The 25,449-nt window shown below is 39.0% G+C and overlaps 1 protein-coding gene across 2 annotated transcripts in view; it reads left to right on the forward strand.

Moving 5' to 3' along the window:
- The window catches only part of dlg5a (discs, large homolog 5a (Drosophila)), a 53,241-nt gene that overhangs the window by 23,865 nt on the left and 3,927 nt on the right, over positions 1–25,449 (forward strand). For both annotated transcript variants that reach the window (XM_066678688.1, XM_066678689.1), the window contains exons 6-33: positions 462–718; positions 1,074–1,386; positions 2,959–3,189; positions 4,620–4,804; positions 5,180–5,305; positions 5,917–6,049; positions 6,847–6,974; positions 7,080–7,255; positions 7,394–7,497; positions 8,130–8,222; positions 8,497–8,799; positions 11,665–12,219; positions 12,914–13,034; positions 13,714–13,858; positions 14,488–14,612; positions 14,739–14,828; positions 15,269–15,440; positions 17,288–17,450; positions 18,427–18,560; positions 18,648–18,812; positions 19,056–19,239; positions 20,791–20,939; positions 21,453–21,623; positions 22,001–22,197; positions 22,807–22,950; positions 23,050–23,177; positions 23,858–23,967; positions 25,211–25,320. In XM_066678688.1, coding sequence (XP_066534785.1) covers positions 462–718; positions 1,074–1,386; positions 2,959–3,189; positions 4,620–4,804; positions 5,180–5,305; positions 5,917–6,049; positions 6,847–6,974; positions 7,080–7,255; positions 7,394–7,497; positions 8,130–8,222; positions 8,497–8,799; positions 11,665–12,219; positions 12,914–13,034; positions 13,714–13,858; positions 14,488–14,612; positions 14,739–14,828; positions 15,269–15,440; positions 17,288–17,450; positions 18,427–18,560; positions 18,648–18,812; positions 19,056–19,239; positions 20,791–20,939; positions 21,453–21,623; positions 22,001–22,197; positions 22,807–22,950; positions 23,050–23,177; positions 23,858–23,967; positions 25,211–25,320 — 4,912 coding nt within the window. The remainder of the gene's footprint in view (positions 1–461; positions 719–1,073; positions 1,387–2,958; positions 3,190–4,619; positions 4,805–5,179; positions 5,306–5,916; positions 6,050–6,846; positions 6,975–7,079; positions 7,256–7,393; positions 7,498–8,129; positions 8,223–8,496; positions 8,800–11,664; positions 12,220–12,913; positions 13,035–13,713; positions 13,859–14,487; positions 14,613–14,738; positions 14,829–15,268; positions 15,441–17,287; positions 17,451–18,426; positions 18,561–18,647; positions 18,813–19,055; positions 19,240–20,790; positions 20,940–21,452; positions 21,624–22,000; positions 22,198–22,806; positions 22,951–23,049; positions 23,178–23,857; positions 23,968–25,210; positions 25,321–25,449) is intronic.

A 25,449-nucleotide genomic window follows, 5' to 3' on the forward strand; every position in this document is an offset into this window, starting at 1 on the left:
AAGCGCAGATTACATGGCTTCAGGGAGAGTCCAGTCGCAGACGCAGCGAATCACAATAAGAGTGACTGCTTCAGGTCGACCCGAAGAAGGCTTCTTTCAGCTCTCGGCTTCACATTTAGATTTGCAAAAGCTGTAGCTTGTTTTTAGCTTGCTTTTTTTTAAACTCTACAAATTGAAGTCTTGATATATTTTGATATAATAAAATATTTACTTTCTTAATATATTTATAGGATTTAAAATGTCATCACTTATTTAATTTGAATCTAGGACTGTAAACTTTAAAAGATAGTTACAACTTGTTTCCAGTAACATGTCCTGTTGCTGCATTGTCACTGTCCCTTTTTTGACTCATCGTTGCCCCCTGGTGTTGTATTATGTAAATTATAAAGTCATCATACTCTTTAAATGCTCATTTATTATGCATATTTATTTACTTGATGCTTCTGTATTTTCATGTCAAGGTTATAAGAGAGAATGGGTCATCTGAAGTTCTGAAGCTGTATGACACTGCCATGGATAAGCTGGAGGGGCTTAAGAAAGAATATGATGCTTTGAGCAAGCGCTATAGTGAGAAGGTCGCCAACCATAACACAGACCTGAGTCGGCTGGAACAAGCAGAGGAGGAGAATCGGAGGCTACAAAAACAAATTGACACTCTGATAAAGCAGAGAGACACAGCCATCCACTATCAACAACAGTACTCTGCCTCTATTCGGAGGTAACATGTAGTAACTATAGTTACATGTACACTGGTCTTTCGAATCTAGAATATGTTGGCAATTGCAGTTCTAACCATTTGATTAGCTTGTTGATGGTTAAATAACTGGTTTATATAGTGGATGAAATTTCAGTTTTGTGGTTGGCAAGTTATTGCTCAAGCACATAGTATGAACTTTTAAAGACCAAAAAGGACTAAAACTCAGGTATAAAATATACCAATAAAGAAAACTGAAGGACTTATAAAACATGAAGATAAGTTATCATTAATTTTAAATTTGTTATTGTTAATTTGACATATTTTATTAGCATGTGTTATTCCAAACTCTGATTACTGTTTTTGTGTACCATATCAGGTTTGATTCTGTGCAGCATGAGCTTAACAAAGCCTCTGCTCAGAATAAGGAGTTACAGAGAGAGATGGAGAGGCTGCAGTCAGAGGTGACCCGCTATAAGAACTTCCAGCTGAAAGCAGTAAAAGATGCCGAGAAGTACAAGGAGGAGCGGGACTCTGTGTTAAACGAGTACAGGCTCATTATGAGTGAGAGGGACCAGGTGATCAAAGAAGTGGATAAGCTGCAGACAGAGCTGGAAGCAGCTGAGGCTCGCCTCAAAAACACATCATCAGAGAGGATGGTGGCCAGTGAAGAATTAGAAGCACTCAGACAGGTAACAGAGTCAGGCGCTACTCACATTTATTGTGGCTTAATATTTTCTGCATACAGGTTTCTGACTAGAAGCCCTCAAAAGTTTGCAGACACCTAGGCTACATATTTAATGTCACCATAGATTTATATGATCAGTGTCATTTGGGCAGCTGCTCTGTTCATGTCAGGGTCTTACAAATCTATTTATCTGATACAGATTTAGCTCATCTTTAATGCACTATACAAAAATTTCAGTGACACTTTTAAATAGTCTGATGGGTTTAGGAAATGTAACAAAAAGCTTCTTAATGGTCAGATGCCAAAGTAAGATTTAATCCAAGGAACATTCAGGGAATATAAAACAATCCAGGGAATATTTGGAAGTCACAAGTTCAAGGTCTGAAAGATGTTTTGTTTTTTCTGAAAGTTTCAAATGAAACCAAATGAAAAGCAGTGATAAAAGAATGTGAACTGTGTGCATCAGGTACCGTTTAGAGAGCGCTACATCACTATAGCCTGCCATGAAAGAAAGAAGCCTGTAAGCCAGACTTAAGGTGACACATGATCACTAGTGCAAAAGCCTTGCACTTTAGAATAGTATTCTCATGTCAGATGACACAGAAAATGGAACCATTTGACAATGACCCTGAGCTAGGACAAAATGACCTAAGGACATCAAGGTGAATGTATTGGAGTGGCCATTTCAAAGTCCTGATTCCAACAGAAAATGTGTGGGATACTCTGAAAAAGTGGGAGTCCAATAAACCTGTCTGAATTACACCAGTAGTGTTGAGAGAAGCTTGCACACCTTGAGTTTCATTCTGTGAAGGAATTAAAAGGCCAAACTATCAAATAATACAGAAGTGTATCCACTGAAAACCTGATAGTAAACAACAACTGAAATGTGAGCTAATATTTTTACATGACTGCTTGTAGTAGTAAAATACATACACTGATTTAACTAACACATGAAAAGTATGGTGACATGAAATGGATTTGTGATGGTGTGTAGTCTAAGTATATATAAATGTTCCGCCTCAGCTGGATAGGCCTATGGGTAACATGCAAAATGTAGATTCTTATTTAGCAAGGTAGTTATTTTCCCCCATATGGTTTTCATAGTAAACTTTTGTGGGGAATTTTTTTAAGTCTTAAAAATTAATTGGAGCTTTAAAAAAAACCTTCCAAAGCACCAGTAGTATTTTAATAAAAAGCTAAACTAATAGTGTCAAACTTGAGTTACACACTTTGATGTACTCTTCTTTAACAGGCCTTTTTTTGTTGTTTATACATGCTATTTGCAGAAGGGACGGTACCTGCTGATCTGAAATCACATGTTAGATCAAAGAGACTTTGTGTGAGGAAAAAGGATATAATGAACTAAGAATTTGGAAAAGTCAGGACAGATGGTCCATGTTCTTATTTCCTAGTTATAAAAATATAAAAGTTCTGGTTTTAGGCCCGTCATCTGTGAGTATGTAATATACAGCCTTAATGGCTTGGCGAGCCAATTAGTAATATTTCAAATGTGTGCACATAGATGACAAATAAAGTATCTTGTCAGCAAATTCCACTTCAGTATTGTGCTTTGCAGGAGCTTAATTCATCGCTGGTGGATCGAGACCGAGCCATCTGTGAGCGGAACGAGCTGCTAGAGAAATACTGCCATGAAGTGAAGGACAAAGCGGAGGCACAGAAAGAGCTGAGTCAGGCCTGTAAAGACATCGAAACGGTGCGTGAGGAACGAGACGTGGCCAGGAAAGAGAGAACTGAAGCCATCATCCAGAGAGACCAGCTACTGCGGGAGTACTACCAAGCCAGACAGGTGCTCTCACACTGAAGCTTATAAAGACTTGCATTATTTCACATTCTAAAGTTTGTATGTAATGATTCTGATGGCTGAATGCCTTTGAATTCTGATGATGGAGGGTTTATTATAGTTTAATACTGAAAATAAATGGCATTCATGAAACCCATACTGAATATTATGTAACTTAAGCAATCATACTGACTTCCTATGGAGTTTTTGGGTTTATAAGTGCTAATGCAGAAGGGAAAAGAGGGGTAGAGGATTAATGCAGCTTGTTGTTAGCAGTGAGGAAGACACAGCTGTGTCTCAATCTCCTCTCATCCCTGTGCAGATAAAACTTTTAGCAGCTCTTTCTAGCTCTCCCCAGGCAATGTACCTTGTACTTTCAGCGATGCCTGTCCCAGATACAGCTGAATAATACAAAAACGTAATTGCTCAACTTTGCACTCCATTGAGCTGTCCTAGAAAACCTTTTTCATTTATTTAAGCCAGGATTTCAGTTCATGTTTCAACAGTTTTGTTTTAAAAGTGAATTCTTTTATGTTTAATCTGTGACCTTCCTTGCTGCTTTGTAAATGCTTGAAATCTCTGGTTGGTTACACCCTCACCTTTTTCTTTGTCCTGTCTGGGCCCGTCCATGTAGTCTAATATTAATTCATAGAGCACTGAATAAAGTCAAAGACAAGCCCTCATTTAATTTCTATACCAAGCTGCTGTTTCTAAATTATATTAATTTGTTTTTTTTATTATTATAATGTAAAAAATCTAATTGTGTTCCAAAACCTGGTTTACCACCAGATTTAAAGTATTAAAGCTTTCAGAAGCAAACAGGAAAAAGCTCCACACTCTCTTCAGATCTGGAAAACATTCACAGGTGTTTCTGTCTGTCCTTCCTCTGTGACAGCTTGCTGGCCTGGGTCTAAACAGATATGTAGCTGAGAAAAGAAAACAGACAAATGTTTGTATAGAGGACTTGTGTATAAAAGTGATGCTCTAATAACTTATAAAATGTGAAACAAATTGCGACATGAGACTAAAGTTAGCAAGTACTGAAGCATTGAGTGTAATTTTCCACAAAAGATCACAAGCATAATAAAGGCAAAAGCTGGGCACCATAAATACCGATCTAATGTGTAGTTGTTAAGGATTTTTGAGGATCTCTGTCATTTGCACAGTATTTATTACAGCTTTGCAAAATAGATAAAAAAAAAAGACTAACATTTGCGACTCAAATCCACCAGAGGTCTCTGTGGCTCTACTTTTTGAATGTGTCTGGGCTTTAGTCTGAGGACATGGTAGGTTTCTATATGCTGTGTCTACGTTAATAGTAGCACCAATAAGAATAACTCATTTAAATGAATGTATTGCATTGGTAGTTTTACATGCTTATATTAGGATTTGTGACCTGTTGCTGTTCAGCTAACTCATTTACTTGATTCGAACAGAAACAAGACTCGGCCACTCTGGATATGGAGCGTGCCAATAAGGAGATTGAAGTGTTGAGGAAGCAGTGTGAGGCCATGTCTCAGGAGCTGAAGGATGCCGTGCAGGAAGCTGAAGTTGCTAAGTGCCGCAGGGACTGGGCCTTTCAGGAGAGAGACAAGATTGTGGCAGAGAGAGAAAGTATTCGGTACATACCTTTTTCATCAATAAATCGAAACAGCAGTCATAACTGATTGATTCTCAACCACATTCTTAAATATGACATGCCTTGTACACTTTGGTTGTAGACACCTTTTCTGAGAGATACACCATTTTGGGAAAATTATGGAATGAACTAGATTCATTCAAGATCATTATCAGTCCTCACCAATGTTGTTGTGTCTGATTGTCATCTGACCTTTACAGAAATGTAAATTTCTATTAGTACTCGTCATTTCTAAGTAAAACATGTATGTGCATTTCCAAACAATTTTGGCTGTATAGTTAGGCCTCAAATATAAAGTCTGTTTTGTTTATAGTTCAAATTGCTTTTTGCAGTGTTATTTTCTGTGTTCTGTGGCAGGACTCTGTGCGATAACCTGCGCAGAGAAAGAGATCGTGCAGTGAGCGACCTGGCTGATGCCCTGCGTAACTTGGACGACATGAGGAAACAGAAGAATGATGCTTCTCGAGAATTGAAGGAGCTAAAGTGTGCACTTTGTTTTGTCTATCCCTGTTCTTCATTTCCCTTTGTCTTCCTCCCTTGTGGCTGTATTTATAAAATATAGACTCCTGAATTAGACGTGTCCTGTTGGGCCATTGCTTCAAGCACCCTCTAGTGGCTGGTTAATGCACCCGTTTTTTCGGTTTTTTTTCTCCTCCTCAAAAATTTTAAATTATAAAACATTTTCCAGAGTTTTAAAGTCAGTAAAGCCCTCTAGGCTTTTCTCTCACTGAGCTCATATATCTTGCTGACAGTTTGCCAGTATTCCCTTACTACTTGGTCCTGTTCTTGTCACCTACTTTGGAGGTGTGACCTTGATGTTATTTTTATCTCATTATTTGTGGAATGATTTTATTTTCTAAATCTTAAATCAGTTTAAACTCACAGCCACTATCTCACATTTGGGCAATGTGAATTTGATAGTTACTTAGATTTATGTTTTCTAATAGTCATGTTCAGAATATAGGATACTTATACAAGTTCCTGTACTGGCCCTTTTTTGTTGAGTTGGCTGAGAGAAAATGGGTTGAATGATGCATGTCACTCTTTCTGCTTGGAGGTCAAATGTGTTGGGTTTTGCTCTGTGGGGGATACAGGGAGAAGATGGAGAGCCAGCTGGAGAAGGAGGCACGCTTCTGCCAGCTGATAGCACACAGCTCGCATGATTCAGCCATAGACACAGACTCACTGGAGTGGGAGACTGAAGTGGTAGAGTTTGAGAAAGACAGGGTGAGTCTTTCTTCAATTCAGTCGAAATATTGCTGACATCATGCTTTTGACTTTAGTATTGACACCTTCCTGATCTTCTCTTTAGGGCAAGTATTGTATATTTTGTACATATGATGTAGGAGTACTAAAATCACATTACACATATATATTCATTGACAAAGTTATAAAACAAAGTATCAAAAGTCAAACACTTAGCAAATTGTTTGGGAAATGAACATAAAAAATAGGGCAGGAAAAAAAAGCTTTTTATTTTGCAATATTTTGTTAATTTGTGGAAGACGGCTAATAATGACGGTTGCAATATATTAAGTAAAAGCACTGTCCAAATAAAACATGTTTGTCACCACACAGCAGCTGACCTTAAAATAGTAACTTTCATGATGAATGGACCAATAAAAATGCTCCAAAATTACTTGAATATTGATATTTGAATATTGAATTCCACTGCTTGGTTAACAAGGATTTTCCTTCTCCTGGAAAGTTACTAATTTGGAAAGTTATTACTTTTCTTTGGACAGTGACAATATATAGGTTTGCTTATTATTTTTGCTTTATTCATGCTTGGTGAAACATGGGTTCTATGTGTCTTTTGGCACCTACTTTTACATATCAACGTAGTTGGTTTTGAACTGTGATTTGTCAGCTCAGTGTTGTCAAACTGTCATTATCACTTTTGCTAAGAAATAATAGCAAAAATCTGAATTTGAGCTGTGGTTGTTTTTAGCTAAGAATTTTCATTTTGGTCTCTCACCGTCATATTTCTGACCGCTTCTATGATCTTTTTTTTAAACATGCAGGATGACATGGATTTGAAGGCACTGGGGTTCGATATCGCAGAGGGGGTGAATGATCCGTATTTACCAGGGGATTGTGGGATTTTTGTGACCAGGGTAGACAAAGGAAGTATTGCAGATGGAAGATTAAGGTGATTTTGGATATTGAGTGTTTTCTCGATAATTGCCCAGGCAATGAGTGCCTGCTTATTTCGCTTGCCTTTGCTTTTCAACCTAACCAGCTTTTCTTCTTGCAGAGTGAATGACTGGTTGCTGAAGATAAATGACATAGACCTGACTAACAAAGACAGGAAGCAGGTCGTCAAAGCTGTGCTTAATGGAGGAGGTGTGATCAATATGGTAGTACGCAGGAGAAAGTCTTTAGGTGGAAGACTGGTTACTCCCGTCCACATTAATCTCATCGGACACAAAGGTATCAAATTCACTCCATTTCCCAGGGTGGGAAAGTTTAGCTAAACACAAAGCAGAATGAGGCTGATTTATGTATTGGTGCTTATAATGTCTCATCAATACCTCTAAAGATATATGGATTTTTTTTTCTTTTTTTCAGACAGTGGCATTGTTTTGGAGGGTGGAGTTTATGTAACTGCTATAGCAGCAGGCAGTCCAGCTGCCAGGGAAGGCTCCCTTACCGTTGGAGATCGCCTCATTGCTGTAAGTCTGCAAGCAGTCCTTTAACTAATTAAACAGTGGAATTTGCTCTTTGCTTCACACATTGGAATTGAAATGCTCTTCATAATTCCCTGACCTTAGCCCTCATCATGATCTCTCAGCTTAAGTAGCTGAATTAAGAATCTGCTTATCTTAAACTTGTGGTGGCTAATTATACCTTCTGTAAATACTCTTCTCGACCATAATTGGCAATAGTTAAGTTGAGTCAAAGGCTAGGTTCTAGTTAGCAGTGTAGTCATGAAGTAAATTCTTCTTGCAGTCAAGAATTACAGCTTAAACAGTTATAACTGACAAATTTAAACATACTGTACCACAGATTTTCCCTTAAATGATCTTCATCAATGTAGAATTGTCTGAGTAACGTATAATACATATTTAGTCTTTGAGGTTACATTTATTTATTATTATTATTTTTTTTATGAGTTTACTTTTAAAGCATTAAGGGGAACTGTCTGTTCATTCTCAGCAAGACTTTCTGGTGTGCTTTCCTTGATATGACCTTCATTTTTCCTGTACCACAAATTGTCACATGCATAATGTGAAGGTAATAGGACTCAAATGTCTGCTGATGCCTTTTCTTTGGTGAAGTGCTGACCTACATTTCCCCTTCCCAGATAAATGGAATTTCTGTGGATAACAAATCTGTGACGGAGTGTGAGGCTCTGCTGAGGGGCTGCAGGGACTCACTCAGCCTCTCACTCATGAAGGTGAGTGTCTCTCACACTGCTGTGTCCACACACCAAACTCTCAATTCTAAATGTAGGGATCTTTTTCTCACATAATGTACAACTTGTTTGTGACAGCTCTGTCTGGACTGGCACAAAGGCTTTATATTAGAGTATTTGTTTTGAATTCAAGCTTTTGTAATCTGTCAGTTGGCTGGGCTGGATGGTGCAGTTTGATACTTATGTTTCTCAGAAAAAAAAAAAGATTTTGAATTATGAAAAGCCATATGTAATGATCAATTTGTCTTCTGGCTAGTTCTTTCCCCAGAGCACATCTGGCCAGAACATCTTTGAAAGCCTGAGGGATGCTGAGAAGTCCAACTGCAGAACGCACATATCTGAGGTCCACTCTCGGAACAGCAGGAACCTCAAGCACAATAGCTCAACACAGACAGACATTTACCCTGGTGAGATTGGAGGAGAAAGGAGGAAGGCCAGGGCTGACTCTGAGGAAGGTGGATACTCTGAGAGAAAGTCACCATTCCCCATTACCTCTCTGCACCCGAGCAGCCTTCGGCCGGCCTCAGAGCTAGGGGGGCGTTATAGCAGTGCCTTCCAGGTAAGACAAAGCAGAGCAAAACTTACTTTTATATATATATATAGAAGTAGAAAAATATTTAAGCAAAATTTAAACATCAACACATTTCAACACATCATGCCAGAATAGCAAACTTGTGATTTGTTCTTTTGCGTGTGAGTCAAATACAACCCCAATTCCAATGAAGTTGGGCCGTTGTATAAAACATAATTAAAAACAGAATATGATGATTTGCAAATCCTTTTCAACCTATATTCAACTGAATAAGACAATTTGAATTTGAGGCCTGCAACGGGTTCCAAAAGAGTTGGGACAGGGGCAACAAAAGACTGGGAAAGTTGAAGAATGCTCAAACACCCATTTGGAACATTCCACAGGTGAAAAGATTAATTGGAAACAGGTGGGTGTCATGATTGAGTATAAAGGGAGCGTCCCTGAAGGGCTCAGTTGTTCACAAGCAAGCATGTGGAGAGGTTCACCACTTTGAAAAACTGCATGATCAAATCTTCCAACAGTTTAAGAAGAACACTTCTCAATGTACAATTTCAAGGAATTTATGGATTTCATCATCATCATATCATCATCAAAAGATTAATATATTCTGAAGAAATCTCATCAAGTAAGCGGCAAGGCCGAAAACCAACATTGAATGCCCGTGATCTTCAATCCCTCAGGCGGCACTGCATTAAAAACCGACATCATTCTGTAACGGATTTTACCACATGGGCTCAAGAACACTTCAGAAAACCATTGTCAGTGAACACAGTTTGTCACATCTAAAGTGCAAGTCAAAACTCGACCATGCGAAGTGAAAGCCATATGTCAACAACACCCAGAAACGCTGCCGGCTCCTCTGGGCCCATGGACTGATGCAAAGTGGAAAAGTGTCCTGTGTTCTGACGAGTCCACGTTTCAAATTGTTTTTGGAAATCATGTCCTCCGGGCCAAAGAGGAAAAGGACTGTCTGGATTATTATCAGTGCAAAGTTCAAAAGCCAGCATCCCTGCGGGTATGGAGGTTTGTTAGTGCCCATGGCATGGGTAACTTGCACATCTGTGAAGTCACCATTAATGCTGAAAAGTACATATAGGTTTCGAAGCAACATATGCTGCCATACAAGCAAGACAATGCCAAGCCACATTCTGCATGTGTTACAACTGCGTGACTTCGTAGGAAGAGTGCAGGCACTAGACTGGCCTGCCTGCAGTCCAGACGTCTCTGCCATTGAAAATGTGTGGCACATTATGAAGTGCAAAACACGGCAAACGGAGAGACTGGAGTGTTGAGCAACGGATGTTGTACATCAAGCAAGAATGGGAATGAATTCCATCCAAGCTTCAGCAATTAGTGTCCTCAGTTCCTAAACATGTATTGAGTGTTGTTAAAAGGAAAGGTGATGTAGTGGGAAACATGCCCCTGTCCCAACTTTTTTGGAACTTGTTGCAGGCCTCATTCAAAGTGAGTGAATATTTGCAAAAAAACAGTAAAGTTTATCAGTTTGAACGCTAAATACCTTGTCTTTGTTGTGTATTCAATTGAATATAGGTTGAAAAGGATTTGCAAACCTTATTCTGTTTTTATTTATATCTTACACAATATCCCAACTTCATTGGAATTGAGGTTGTATCTTTTCCTGGAGTAGTAGGCGGTTCTTGGCCACGTTAAGTGGCAAAAGGCACCAGACTCTCCCTAGAGTCTGATAATGCGAGACTAGTTGAATGGCACATAATTGAGGCTGTGTAACACCTTATATTGTTCAGAAACTTTTGCGGTAGCAGAAACTTGCTGCACAGTGTTGCGTCATTTAATGTGGAATGGAAAATTATAGTAAAGTTTGTATAAAGCCTTTCATGGCATGTTTTGTGGCTCGCTGTGTTGATTCTCTTATAGGCAATACTGGCTATTTAGGGAGATGTGCATTCAGCACAGGGTTTCAAATGGGACGATGGAAACTTTGGAATTATTCCAAAATGTAAACTTGACATGGAAATTTATTGGAATTAATAGGAAATATTGGATATTTTAAAGGGATTATAATCATACACTATCATCAATATACTTTTTTTTTTTTTTTTTTTGTCAACAGCAGACATGAAGGCATATCAATACAAATAATAACTGACACCTGTGCTGTCATAGCTAATGCATGTGGCATTCTTCTGTTGAATACATTGACAACATATAACTAAAGTTAATTGTCTTCAAATTGTTAAATAAATAAAAAGTATTAATTCTTGGTTTCAGAAACATGTTGTTATTACTGTCAGTAAAAATATGAACCTTGTTAAAACTTACCTGACTTTAGATGGTCCTTTAGTCCAAATGTGTACTTTCAGTAGTGGTGAGTGTACATGGGATGGAGGAATGAACAGTGCAGGGGGTGTGGTCTCAATAGCCCTTGTGCCTGGGATGGAGGAACAGCTTTGATCGGTTTTTGGTATCATATCTAATTATTTTAGTCAAAATTATTCTTTTAGCCAAGATTATACTTAATATATGTAAGCTTCTCACCTATAACTTAGAATATTCCCGTTTTATTCCTTTTAATTCCCATAATTACCCATTAATTCCCCAGCTTTTCAACCCTAATCTAGCCCAATGTAATGTCTTACATTAGTTTTTCATAGTTTTACCATTTAGTCCATCCTCCACTGCAGATCAACTCCTCTCGCCTCTGTTTACTTTGTGCTTTGTTTTTATTGGTTATTGACAGAACTACTCTTTCAGACTTGAGTTTGTAAAGTTTACAGTACATGATCACGTCAAAGTTGGTTTGGAAAAACCCAAATGTCTGATATTCTGCAACTGGTCTGAACCATGATTCGATCTCAAAAGCCAAGTCTTTTTTTTGCTATTTTTTATTTATTTATTTATTTATTTTTACAGGAGGTTTGCTACAGTCGCAGCGAGTCTGCTGGCCCTGAGTGTGTCACCTTGGAGACAGTGTCAGACAAGAAGCACAGTGGCGGCACCTGGCCCAAGATGGTTGTGGGGGTCTCCATGACAACGGAGAGTCCAGCTCAGCTGTCCATCTACAAGTCACCTAAGCAGAGGAAGTCCATCTTTGACACAGATGCTTTCAAGAGACCAGAAACATCTTCAAAGATGGAGTACTTGGCGGGGCATTCACCCCAACCCTCCAAAACGGACAGTAGTGTTGCGCCACCCACCCCTCCCACGCGCAGTGACTCTTTTAAATTCAAGCCTAAGCAGCAGAGCAGCTCAGCCTCGGATTCCACTATCACTGAGCCCAAACAGGAGGACCGCAATGGGAACATATACTTCACAGAGGGAAAAACACTAACCTCCCGGAAGTCCTGTGAGGAAGACATTGGACGTGTGAGGGCAGAGGAGCCAGAGGTAAAGCGGCCAAGGCCTAAATCGGCCCCAGCCTTCAGACGCAGGATGACTCCTCAGTCTATTCCACTCCAGAGCTTTCAGGTGAGATTGAGGGTTGCCCTGCTCGGCTCTCAATGCTGGTTACTGAAGTAAACTTAACCTTAGAATGTATCAGTTGAAATAAAATTATTTATCCCACACTCAAAAGATGTCATGTTCAGTTATCAACAGTGCATATATACAATGACATTTCTTTAGTGATAGTTTGAAAGGTTGCCTGGGTTCATATATATCATAAAACATTCTTCTCCTTCCCATTTTGATAGCATTGTGTCAAGGGAAACTCCTTTAGTGACAACACATACTTGATTTTACACAAATGTGAAACTTAAATATGCATTTATTTGACATTGTAGCCACCCCAGACTCTTAACACAGGAATCTAAACGATACAATACAATCCAAGGCTAGTGTTTTTCACCCTGAGATCATTTTGTCCTAAAAGATAGGACATGCATGAACAAATATATTAGAATTATTCTTAATATTCTATAATCACTGTGGTTGGATCAGCAACTTGACCTTGGTTCATCAAGATGCCATTTATACCCCTAAAATATACTCCAGGGTGTTATGATTATTTATAAACAAAGTCATTATTGACATCGATAGACATTATTGATGTATATGTTGAAATACATTTTTATCTGATTTCTACCTAGAAATGTATTTTTGCTGTTACTCAAGTTTTCATGTGAAATTCACATTTTGGTATATTCCTGTGTGTGTTGAATAGAGCTACTCTAATGACGGGGACTGTTTAGATCAGCGGGATGTGTTGCGCTCATCTCCAAGCCGACCTCATAGACACAGCGTGGGTTTCGTCCCTACAGTCTATAACGGAACCCTGCCGCCCAGTGAGTTACAAACACAGTTTTAACGAAGTACCTTCCTTTCTCTGAAGCGCTTTTGAATTATTAGCTGCTTTACCCTAGCTTTCCTTCTGTTTTTTTTTTTTTTTTTTTTTTTTTTTTTTCCAGTTTCAGTGCCCCATGGAAGCTGATTTATAATGATGATGAATGTTTAGCTTAATTTAAATTCTGTTTTATTAGATTTATGCACATTTTTTTCAGCTCTGTTTTTGTTTTATGTATTTACTTAAGTAAGCTTGCTTTATTTTATGCATTTGATTTATGGGGCTTGTATGACAGTGAGATAGAAAACTAAAATGCAGGATCTACAAAGAAGCTGCCACCCAGTGTTTCTGGTGTCATATGTGCATACAGTATGCATGGGGATTGTGTGATAATTAAATCTATTTTTACCTGATTTGGATATTCATCACTTGGCCGGTGAAGCTAATTTCTGAGCCTCCCCGCAGGCTGCTCATCTGTTGCCCAGTGCAGCTGGGTTTGTGTTCAGTCCTGCAGGAAGAGTACACAACCAATGCTGTCACTATGTACACAACACTAATTCGGCGCACAGATAAGAGTGCCATGATGGACTTTTGCTTGGATAAAAGAACTGCACTTAACACAAACAGTATGGTTATACACTGAGGTGTTTTTCATTCTGTTGACTCTGTTAAATCTCCAGACTCAGTACATCGTGGCCTGTCCCCCTGCACAGCAGTGACCGCAGTCATGAGGAACCCTGTTTACACTGTCCGCAGCCACAGGGTTCACACCAACAACTGCCCTTCTGTCGCCAGCCAAATCTGCCATCAACACACACATCCCAGGTATTGCAGCATCAATATTACTTTTACACAGACATGTGGTTTTCTACGGAGCCCGGGAGTAGCCGTGGGTGTAAACAAACTTTATTACAAATTGAGCGATATATATAATTAGTTTTATTTAATTTGAGCAAGTTATTTTTGCACACGTTTTATATAATTTGAGGGCATGATTTATAATTTGTGCTCACATTTTCTCTAACGTGTGCACGAGAGAACGATCATTTACTGGGGTTAAGCCAAATGCCTTTTGCTAAAACCCTTTAAAATATCAACATATAAAAATGTGCGAGCCTTGTTACTAATGACTGCGCTCACTGCACAAGAGGTAAACAGTGTTTATCATTCTATGTACATATGAATTATGAACTGTACGGAAGGGTTGAAATAAAAGGCATGTGTCATCATCATCTGATTATTGAAGGACAGGGCGTAACAGATGGACTACAGTCTGTAATTGTAAAACTGCAAAGTGCTCCTATATGGTCATAAGCATAAAGATGTGGTCATAATATTTTTGTGTGTGTGTATATATAATATTTGTGTAGGGGACTTCAGTTTGACATCTGTTTAGCTTGTCCATCATTCATTCTCTCTGTCGTTGTCACTCTCTACTCTTTTACTCTTTCCAGTCCCCAGCATCAAGGACGTCTGAGTCTGGACCTGAGCCAGAAACATTCTACCGAGTACTCTGACTCCTCCCGCAGCAGCAGAGCCTCTCATGGCACTAACTCGCTGCCATCCAGTGCCAGACTTGGTTAGGCTCTAGCTTACTTTCCTCTCATTACTACATTTAAGCCAGACACTGTACAAACTTCTGATATCCTGTATAATTCTTTGTGCCTCAGTGACTCTTCTAATTCTTTTACTGTCTCCTTTGCAGGTTCATCCAATAACGTTCAATATCGTGCAGAAAGGATAAAAATCCCCTCCACTCCACGTTACCCCCGCTCCATGCTGGGCTCTGACAGAGGTATACATTTCCTTACTTTAGAGGTTTTTATTGTTGACATGGTTAGAGGACCAGGTCTTGGTACCGGATGGTTGCCTGTTTGATCCCCAGGACCAGCAGGAATATTAAATGCGGTCCTGGGGTAACCGGTATTCCCGGGGTTAAAAGGGTTAAATGCGGACGACGCATTTTGTTGTACGTGGTACAATGACAAATAATTGTACATGAAATACATTACAGAACTAGAGTAAGTATATTGCATATGCGTATCACTGACATGTTGCCTACACAAGTGAATTTAACATTTGGTTTTTTTTTTTTCCTTTCTCTGTCCTAGCATTTTGTTATTTGCCTTTAATTTGTGTAGTGGTTTACGTTGGTATAGTAAGAAATGTTATGAACCAAATTAATTTTGAAGTTTTGGACAGTGATGGGAACTTTTGAATTGTGTGTGTATTTAGGGTCCCTGTCCCACTCAGAGTGCAGCAGCCCCAGTCTCATCACACCACCTCTGTCACCGCTCAACCTGGAGACGTCCTCGTTTGCCTCCAGCCAGTCGCAGAACTCCATCTCTACACTACCACGCTTTTCTGTCAGCCCTGTGCCTACAACGAGAGAGTGCCAGAAAGATAGGTACCGCCCCATCACCTCAGCCCCTTGCTGCACCTCCCCGCCAGCTCTTCCGCAGGGTTGCTAAGCAACAACTCGCTCTCTGGCACACATCTTGTGCTACCGTATTAAGCTCAGACAGCTCTTCCTTAGTTCACTCAGGCCCTCTGAAAGTGGATCAAAAAGAAGGGATGGAATGGAGAATCTTGTTTCTTGCTCTTTGTAACAGCACTGAAACATGATCCTTTAATCTGGTTCCACCATTCTTTTTATGTTCATTTCAACATTATGCTCATAACGTCTCTTGCTGATCTCATCTGTACGTATTTGTCTTCCTTCACTCTGAGTCTCTCTCTCTCTCTCTCTCTCTCTCTCTCTCTCTCTCTCTCTCTGCCTCTCCATAGATTTTCACCAGCTGTCTCTCTCTCTTCCTCTGTTGTTTGCTTCTTGTGAATCTTTCAGATCTCTGTACCGTAACAGATCGTTTCTGAGAATCCCTCTGGCTGCTAGGCCTAGGTTTTCCTCTCTCAGGAGCCTGAGGTTTGTTTCCTGCCAGTCACGCATAGGGAATGCTCAACAGACCTGCTTGTTTGCTTGTTGTCAGTATAGGGCTTCATTCTGAGTGACTGGCTGTGGAAATCCATGCTTGTTTGTGTTATATGAATTAGCTTAGGTCTTGTACCGATGTGTTTAGGTCCTTCAAGGGAAAATATATATAATCTTCCACAAGATTATAAAAATGCTTACGATATTGCCAGACAAATAGAGGACAAAAATAGCTCATTAAAGGCTAAAAGATGTATTAACAGCTAAATGACTGTAGTGTGTTTCAGTTAAGTGTTTTGACTTGAGTTTAATGATCATTAAGTTACATCTTTAGTATCTACTAAGTATGTTTAATATTTTTTTATTGAGTTGACAAGCCCTGACCATGGCATAAACCAGTATTTAAAAAAGAGGAGGTGGGAGTTTTCAGAAATTCCTTAGTACATATGCATTCAAGAGGCCTTGGCCCATATCTGAAATGTTCTGATGGTAAATATTGGTCATTATCATATAAGTTAATATAAATACTGACATACAGATTATGCCTTCTTGGTTACACACTTAGGTCGCATGCAATTTTGAATTACATTTTTTTTAGACTGAGCATCATTAAAGCTGACGTATAAAATCTGACATGTAATCATGTCGATTTCTTTTGCGTGTTTTTAGTTGCATTTGTCTCAAAAGATCCAGAATATTTTCTTTTTAAGCATTTCCTTCCCAGAGATATATTTTTATATGCCACTGTAATCTGCTTGCATGTTTTAGGCTAAATCTTAGTTAATATCTGAGCTTTGTATGCCTTTTTAATGTGTCAAAAATCGTCACCCCCTATTTGGATCTTTTTTCTGCCGTATGCACACAATCTGTGTTGTTTCACTGTATTATTGTGTTTTTATATATATATATATATATATATATATATATATATATATATATATATATATATATATATATATATATATATATATATATATATATATATATAAAAAACAGTTCGGCTTCATCTGTTTAATGTTCTTCCCCCCCAACACCAGTTGCATGAAGGTGCTCACTGATTCAGTATTTTGACATCTGTCTTGAGGAGAGAGTAAATAAATAAATATATACCTGTTCTGAAGCACTTATGTACAGCAAAATTTGGTGTTCTCCTGCTTTCACACTGATTGAAATTTTTAGACTATCATTCTGCACAGAATTGTTAGAAGTGTTAGAGCAGGGATAATGCAAAAGTACTCTAGAGCTGTACATTGGATTAACTGCTCTTGGAGTAAGTGTTGATTATTGAATGTGAGACTGACCGTACACTTTTTTTCTTTCAAAAGGCTATACCAGTATGAGCCATGGAATGTCACAGTGCACAAAAGGGGTGAGCCTTTGGGCATTTCCATTGTCAGTGGTGAGCATGGAGGGATCTTTGTTTCCAAGGTGACTGAAGGCAGCATTGCTAAACAGGCAGGCCTGGTGTATGGAGATCAACTACTAGAGGTCAGTGCCACAGCTAAATTCCTTATTAAAATAGTCAGCAGTAGCGCTTTGTCACCAATGCACATTCTATGAAGCAAAAATAAAAATGACTACTTACTTCCATCTCTACATTTTTGTGGAGAACTGGTAATTGTTTGAAATTGTAAAATCTTGCAATTATAACTGATGTAAGAAAATCATTAGTCCATAAGGTTTTCTTGCATAACATATGGGGCTTTGTTAGTGAATGTTCCTGATCACAAACTAATGGAGCTGTCTTATTCGCTGTCAAACTATATATTAAATGGAGCCTTTTCAAGAGCAAGAAGACTCTGAATTATGTGGTCAAGGTCTTATTTTCTTTCACATTCATTGATTGCTGAATGGCCCTTGTTTATGTGGCACGGTATACACTGTTCAGCCACAAGGTTACAAGCACATATGGGCAAAGTGCATATATTATTTCTCTACAATTGCAGTTATCAGTGAGTGTGATATTAGGCAGCCTGTGAACACTCAGTTCTTGAAGCTGAAATCAAGGAAGCAGGAAAAATATTTCTTATTTTGCCTATGGCCAAGTTGAGATGGTGATTATTGTTTTTGTCAGCATTGCCAAAACAGTGGGAGTTCCCAGTGTTCCCAGTATGCAATGGTCAGTATCGACCCAGAGTCGTCCAAGGAAGAAAACCATCAAACTGTTGACACAGTAGCCTAATTTCCTGTCATCAGGAATCTGTATACTGTATTTTATATATAATTACAGTTGGGCCCTTTTCAAAGTCACCCAGGTCTCACCGTTTCCATTTTTCCTGCATCCAACACACAATCACCTTCAAGAACTGACTGTTTGTGCTGCCTAATATATCCCAACCATTATGACCAGTTGTCATAGTAGACAGATGATCAACGTTTTTCACTTCACCCGTTAGTTGTTTTGATCTTCTAATCAGTGTGTATAGCTGTTTTGTGAGACTTGTGTTTTTGCCCTTTTTTGTAGTTTAACGGGATAAACCTGCGTAATGCCACTGAGCAACAAGCACGACTTATCATAGGCCAGCAGTGTGAAACCGTCACCATCATGGCCCAGCACAATCCTCACATGTATCAGCTTGGCAACCACTCCCGTTCCAGGTATGTGGGTTGTTTTTTTTTTTTTAATTGCCACATTTGCATGATTTTATATTTGGGACAGAATTAACTGAGTCTGTTATACCACAGTTCTCGTTTGGAACCAGTAAGCACCCAGTCCACTCCTCAGGGTAGTGGAGCTACCACCCCTGATAACCACTCCACCATCGACACCCTCAGTGAGCAAGATGAAGGCACCCTCACCCCTTCATCCAAACAGACTACACCAACCACGAGTCCACACAGCTTCATTAGGTGCAGTGCTACTCATTCATCAGTGTATATGGCACATGTAGACATTGGCAAAAACAAAGAAAACAATGCTTTAAGTCAGATGAACCTTAAAATCTTTGATTTTATAATCCCTACTGATTGTTAACTTGGTGTCATATCTCCCTAGTCCCTCGGATAATGGATATCTAATTCTTAGAGGAATAGATTTTTGCTTTTTATTTTTTTTAATGACACAAAGTTCTCAAATACATTTGATCCTATCAGAATGTCATCAGAGGGCTCAAAGAAGGTTCCGGAGCCCCGGGTCGTGTCTGTGAGGAAGACTCAGGTAGAGCTGGGTGTTCAGATTTGTGGGGGAAATATGCGGGGGATCTTTGTGGAGAGACTGGAGGAGGACAGTCCTGTCAGGGGGTCAGATGGCCTCATGCCTGGAGACATGATCCTGGAGGTGAGAGATACGTACTGTCATGGCACATATTGTATAATAAGTTGACATTTTAAAATGTATACTAAAAATAAAAGAATAAGCTATTAGATGAGAACTGAACAGGTACAAGATTGCTTTGTTTCAGTTCTAAGTTGTATTAGATATATGAAAACAGTGACCATGTCCCGTACGAATTGGGGGTGGGGTCTTTGTATTGACATGGTCTATAGCTTGAATTAGTGCTGGGCGATGAGAGCGTAAACCAATATCATGATTATTTGTACATTTTACCACGATTACGATTAATGAACCATGATTTTGTTTTTGTATTTTTGACCCTGAGTTCAGTAACGAGGCTTGTACTGTAAATATACTCAAGTATTGAAATTGGGATATTATTTTTCTAATGTTGCTGGGAGCGTGTTCCTCTCGTGTTTTTTTTACTGTTTATTTATTTATTTCTCAGCGTTTACATCAAAACACAGCATGTCCAAACCACAGATGCTGTGTTTGTCTGGTGTATGAGCTACTCGAGTCGCTTACCTGGCCTCTGCGTTTAGGTTGCTTCCATGTGCCAGATAGGGGCTGAATCACGTGACTACAGCTTGTTAGTGTGGCTTTAAAGGGACAGTCCATGAACACACCGTGGGGACATAACAGAATAAAAATAATTGATATCGAAAAGATTGTCGATTAGAAGTTCTGAATGTCAATTTCTATGAATTTTTTTATTAACTGCCCAGCCCTAGCTCAAATCCATATATAGCCTTAGACTGAGGACTTGCATTAACACAGTTCCTTTTGGATCACTCATTCTTTGCTGAAAAAATAAAATCTTCATATTTGTAATTTAAAAAAAAAAAAATTAAACTAGCACCTACAGGACCTAAACATTTGCTTGTTTTTCTTTTTATTTAAGGAAGTTCTTAAGTTAAGAAAATGACTGTGCCCTAAGATGAAACCTTGTATGCTTGATTCTAACATTCTTGAGTGATGTTCTAGATTTGCCTGTTTTTTGGTTTATTTTTTAAAAGAAATTTGTACCAAATTGTTTCCATCTTGCCAAGGGCACTGAGTATTTAGTGCTCTGATTAATAGTTGAATGAACAATTGAGACATTCAGCTATCCCAGAAGCTGCTTTATTCTGCTCTCATCCCATCACACACTTCTGCCTCTCTGTTGTTCTCTATTGATCATGTATTTTCTTTCTTGCTCTCATCGGACCCAGGTAATCTATCTGAGGAGAAGGGAATTGGTAATATCCCATCCCTGGCATGGTCTCCTGTAGCCCTCTGCCAGATGAGTGGAGCGTGTACTGCAGCTCCGTCTCATCCAGACAAAGCAGAAATGTCATCAAATAACACATTCAATTTAGCCTCAGATGAAAATCGATCATTGGGCACTTAATGTACAAGAGAGCCAAGTGCAAACGTTTTCATTCTGTTGGTGTCTGTCTTGAAATGTGTTTAAAGATTAGTGTGAGGGGGGAAAAAGTTGGCTGTCTTCATTCTCATCCACCACACCATTTTATCAGTATGTCTGTGTCCATCATTGCTCTGTTTGTTGTTCAGTATAACTCAGTGGCTATGAAGAATAAGACCGCAGAGGAGGCATATCTGGAAATGCTCAAGCCAGCAGAAACAATCACATTCAAAGTCCAGCATCGAGTGGATGAGTTCAACCAGCTGAGAAATACTTCTGGAGATGGATTCTATATCAGGTATAGGGGATCATCATACATATTTAATTTTCCCTTTTGACAACACTATGAAAACCCCTTGTGAATTTTTCCTAGACAAATTCCAGAATCCCTGTTCACATGGGATGGTCTGTATAAGGTTACAGTATGACAAAGCTATGCATATATGGAAAACTCTTAATCTCGCTAAGTTTGCATCTCACAGTAAAGACAGGGTCTAAATATCTGCCATTTGCAGACTCCCCTATTAGCTGTAGTAATGAGATGGACTGAGACCAAGGACAATTGTGAGTGTGGTAGTGATGAGAAGAATGAGTGTGCAGTTCAGAAATAGCTGGGTTTATCTTTGCAAATGGAAATTTTCATTGTGCAACTGTTGCAGGCTCTTAGACTGTCTGTTCTTCCATGATGTCATCTGCAGTAAATAATCTCCAACTGTCCATATGTCCTGAATGAGCTGGAGTGAAGATTCATGGTACTCACACTAAAAGCTGCAAGAACTTCATTTAACATGGATTCATTCTGTCTTTTTAGAGCACTTTATGACCGTGTGGCTGAGACAGAGCTGGATCTGTCCTTCAAGAAGGATGACATTCTCTATGTGGAAGACACACTACCAAATGGGAACTTCGGCACCTGGATGGCTTGGCAACTTGATGAAAATGCACAAAAGATGCAAAGAGGGCAAATCCCCAGTAAATACATGTAAGTAAAGCCATAGCTTATAACTACAGTTCTGAAATCGGAAGCAAAGCTTCTTTAATTCAGTTTGCACTGAAAATGGCAAAGGGAGAACACACCACACTCCTCACAGTCAGTCACCCGGAGCGGGACTCAAACCCACAACCTCCAGATCCCTGGAGCTGTGTGACTGCGATACTACCTGCTGCACCACCGTGCTGACCATAACTTTTCAATTAATGATAAATTAATATATTCTGTTTTTCAAATGCTGAACAAGAATTACTTATAACATCTTATAATAATGTATACCTCTACTTTTTGCTTGATGATAATTTGTTTGTTTTTCATGTTGGCATCTTTGGACTGAGCTGGATTTGGTTGCATGTGTTGCTGTTTAGGATGGACCAGGAGTTCTATCGCAGACACAGTATGACTGAGCTGAAGGATGAGGCTGGCTCCAGTAAAACACTCTCCGCAGCTGCACGCAGGTCCTTCTTCCGCAGGAAACAGAAGCACAAACGCAGCAGCTCCAAAGATGGGAAAGATCTGCTCGCCCTGGATGCCATTAGTACAGACTCTATACCATTTTTAGAAGGTGAGAAAAAATCCTGTATCACCAGCAATAACAGCAGTGTGTTGAGGTATAGTCAGTAGTGTAATTTAATGAGACATCAAAGAAAATCTTGCAAATATTATCTTTAGTTTACACAGTACTCTACATGCCTATTAAGGAAGGCAAATTATGCAGTCTTGCTTGACATAGCAACTTCCAGACATTAAATGGCTTTATAATATGCACATTTACACAAACGTCATTTTCATTTGCTGCAAAAATGCAAAGCAAACGAAGTGGCTTTATCCTACCCATTACATGCTTCTATTAGCAGTATTTTTATAAAGAACATTTTAAGAACAAGCAAAGAATAGTGCTGGCTTGTACTCCCTTGGTTGGACTCCTGTCCTTGGATGACTGGGCATCAAACTGTCATTCTCTGAATGATGGGGTCAACACTAAGGTTACTGCACCACTCAGGATCCTCAAGTCTTAGTTTTACACTTTTATGGAAAGTATGGGTGTCCCAGGTCAAAATACATGTGTTTTTTTTTTTTTTTTTGTGTAAGTGAAAATATACATCAGAGGGATGAATTTACTCATACACTGTCGCTTCACTTTATTAATTTTAATTGTGTCTTGTTTGGTTAGACTGTGTGAGCCTAGCCTACCAGAGGGTACAGAGAGTAGACTGCACATCTCCCAGACCTGTGCTAATCCTGGGCCCACTTGTGGACCCTATTAAAGACATGCTGGTTAAAGAGTCTCCGGGGAAATTCAGCAGATGTGTACTTGGTGAGTGCCTACTCTGTGCTCACAACAGAAGCATTAATATTAAATGTAATATTCAAATTTTATATTTAAATATGGATCTCGTTTTGTGTGATGATGCAGAGGTTATGAAGGCCTCTCAGCAAGCCATAGAGCGAGGGGTGAAGGACTGCCTCTTCATTGACTACAAACGGAGGAGTGGCCACTTTGATGTCACAACTGTTGCCTCTATCAAGGAGATCACAGAAAAGGTCTGTCCAGTTTGCTCTGCTTATTTGGTTTTATCTTATTGCATGTCAATTCTCAAGCATTCTCCTGATGAATCAGTGATCATATGTATTTAATTATATGTAGTTACATATGGTATAGATTGTTTAAATAATTAGTAATCATGCAAAATATTGAAGTATTTTGTGTCTTGTAAATATTACATGAACACAGGCTTGGTAGAAAATTGCAGGTTATTGTTTTTGTCTCTGCAGCTTATGTGATGTCAATGTTTAATTGTATAGTTCAGAAGTAAGTTAAGGCAGGTGAGGCAGCAATATGGATAGACTGCTGCTTTATAGTCCAAGTCCTGAGGAGCCCCCCAACAAGACAATTATGTTATCAGAAGTTTCTAGAACAACAAAAATGCTAATTGATAGAATTACATTTAAAAAATGTGGAATGCACGGACTCACCAGGACTGACAATTTGCATCAAAGGAAGAAGAAATGCTTTAGATATGTTTTAGTAATATCAGCTGATTTAAACTTGTGACAGCGTTAGAAAATATAGCCAGGGGAGTGTTATTTAGCTTTTAATGAAGTCTCCAAGTGCACCAGTTTTTTTTTTTTTCCACTAACATCCTCTGTTTCTCTGTTTGCGGCCATGCATTGTTCATGTAACATGACTTGAAGTTGCTCTGTGTTGTCGTTCTCTCTCATAGGACTGTCACTGTTTGCTTGACATTGCACCTCACGCCATCGAACGGCTTCACAGCGTTCATATTTACCCTATCGTCATTTTCATTCGGTACAAAAATGCAAAGCAAATAAAGTAAGTGGCCACATCCTTCCCCTTACATGCTCCTTTTAACAGGATCTTTACATTTTGAGAACAAGCAAAGATGAATGATTACTCATCTGTATGTGAGACTAGGGGAACCCTGTTGTCCTTGTTAAGCATGTATAAGAATCTAAAAACTTCACAAATCACCTCCCCAGGTGTTGCTAAAAAACCCCTGTGTGTGTGTTATTTTTTAATTTTTTATTTATTTTAATTGCAACCAGGCTTTGTACTCTCCCATAGGGGCAAGGAGTCATTTGCAAAGTGGAAAGAATCCGTAGTACAGTGATAGAGGGAGCGCTGTGATTTCTTTGGCAGTGCGGTAGGGACTACTGCAGTTAAGCGGATGGCTGTATTAGCTCAGCTCTCTTTATGTAAAACAGTTATACGCTGCCTTCTAAACCAAAGCCTGTGAGTAGGCGGCAGCCACTCTCAAAGGTTGTGCATTGCAGAATGATTTGTGGTGATCCGGGGCCTATTTTATTTCAAGGACAACATAACGGTGAACATTTATGTGCATATCATGCCTGTACATAATACAGATGGGACTCAAGAAATTCAAAAGTTTTTCAAAAAATGTTAAGCCAAGTCCCTACCCCTAAGTTTGCCTTTTAAATTTTCTGGCAACAAGAATTGACATAGATAACTGATGGTGAAAGATTATCCCAGTAGAGCACTGCAAATTACAAAATCCTCTGGAGGTTCCTTCTCTCATCTTTGTACTGAATTTGGGAATAATGCCTGTCATCCATGACCTGCTAAATAGCACTAACTATAACACCAAATGAGAGCAGCCCTTAAAGGCTGTAGAAAGATATGTTGACTGTGTCTTAAACAGAAGGCAGCAACCTTGATTCCTTGCTGTCTCACAAGTCAGAGCCTTAGAAGGCAGCATTTTATAATTGAGGTATTTGTGACTGTATCACACAGCTAATGTGTAGCCGTGCTGCAGACTATATATTTTGTAATTTTACTGTTCTTAGAAACCTTGCATGCGTAAACACACACACACACTTATGTAATGTCTACCAGCTGGAATTTTGGTCCATTTTGCAAGTTTTTTTTTTTTATGTAATATAATTTGTCCGAAGTGTTCTATCTCAACTCATATGTTCTCTCTTGAAAAGATTGAGTCTTTTTGTTTTAAATGCTCATAACACTGATGCAAGTTTAGATGTCTAGAGATTTTAGAGGTGTTCTTACAGCAGCTCCTCTTTCTCTGTGCCCTGTGTAGAGAGCTGAAAGATCCGGTATATCTGCGGGATAAAGTCTCTCAAAAACATTCCAAGGAGCAGTTTGAGCTTGCACAGAAGATAGAGCAGGAATATAGCAAATTCTTCACAGGTTTGGATTTAATTCCATCTCCTTAGCTTATATTTTTTACTGACTCATGATGAAATTAGCAACACGATGTAAAAATATTTGGAAGGAGATTCATGCTGTGGAAACGGTTGAGTCTTGTTTGTTAGAATA

The sequence above is a fragment of the Hoplias malabaricus genome, chromosome 8 (assembly GCF_029633855.1).
Source record: "Hoplias malabaricus isolate fHopMal1 chromosome 8, fHopMal1.hap1, whole genome shotgun sequence".
NCBI lineage: Eukaryota > Metazoa > Chordata > Actinopteri > Characiformes > Erythrinidae > Hoplias > Hoplias malabaricus.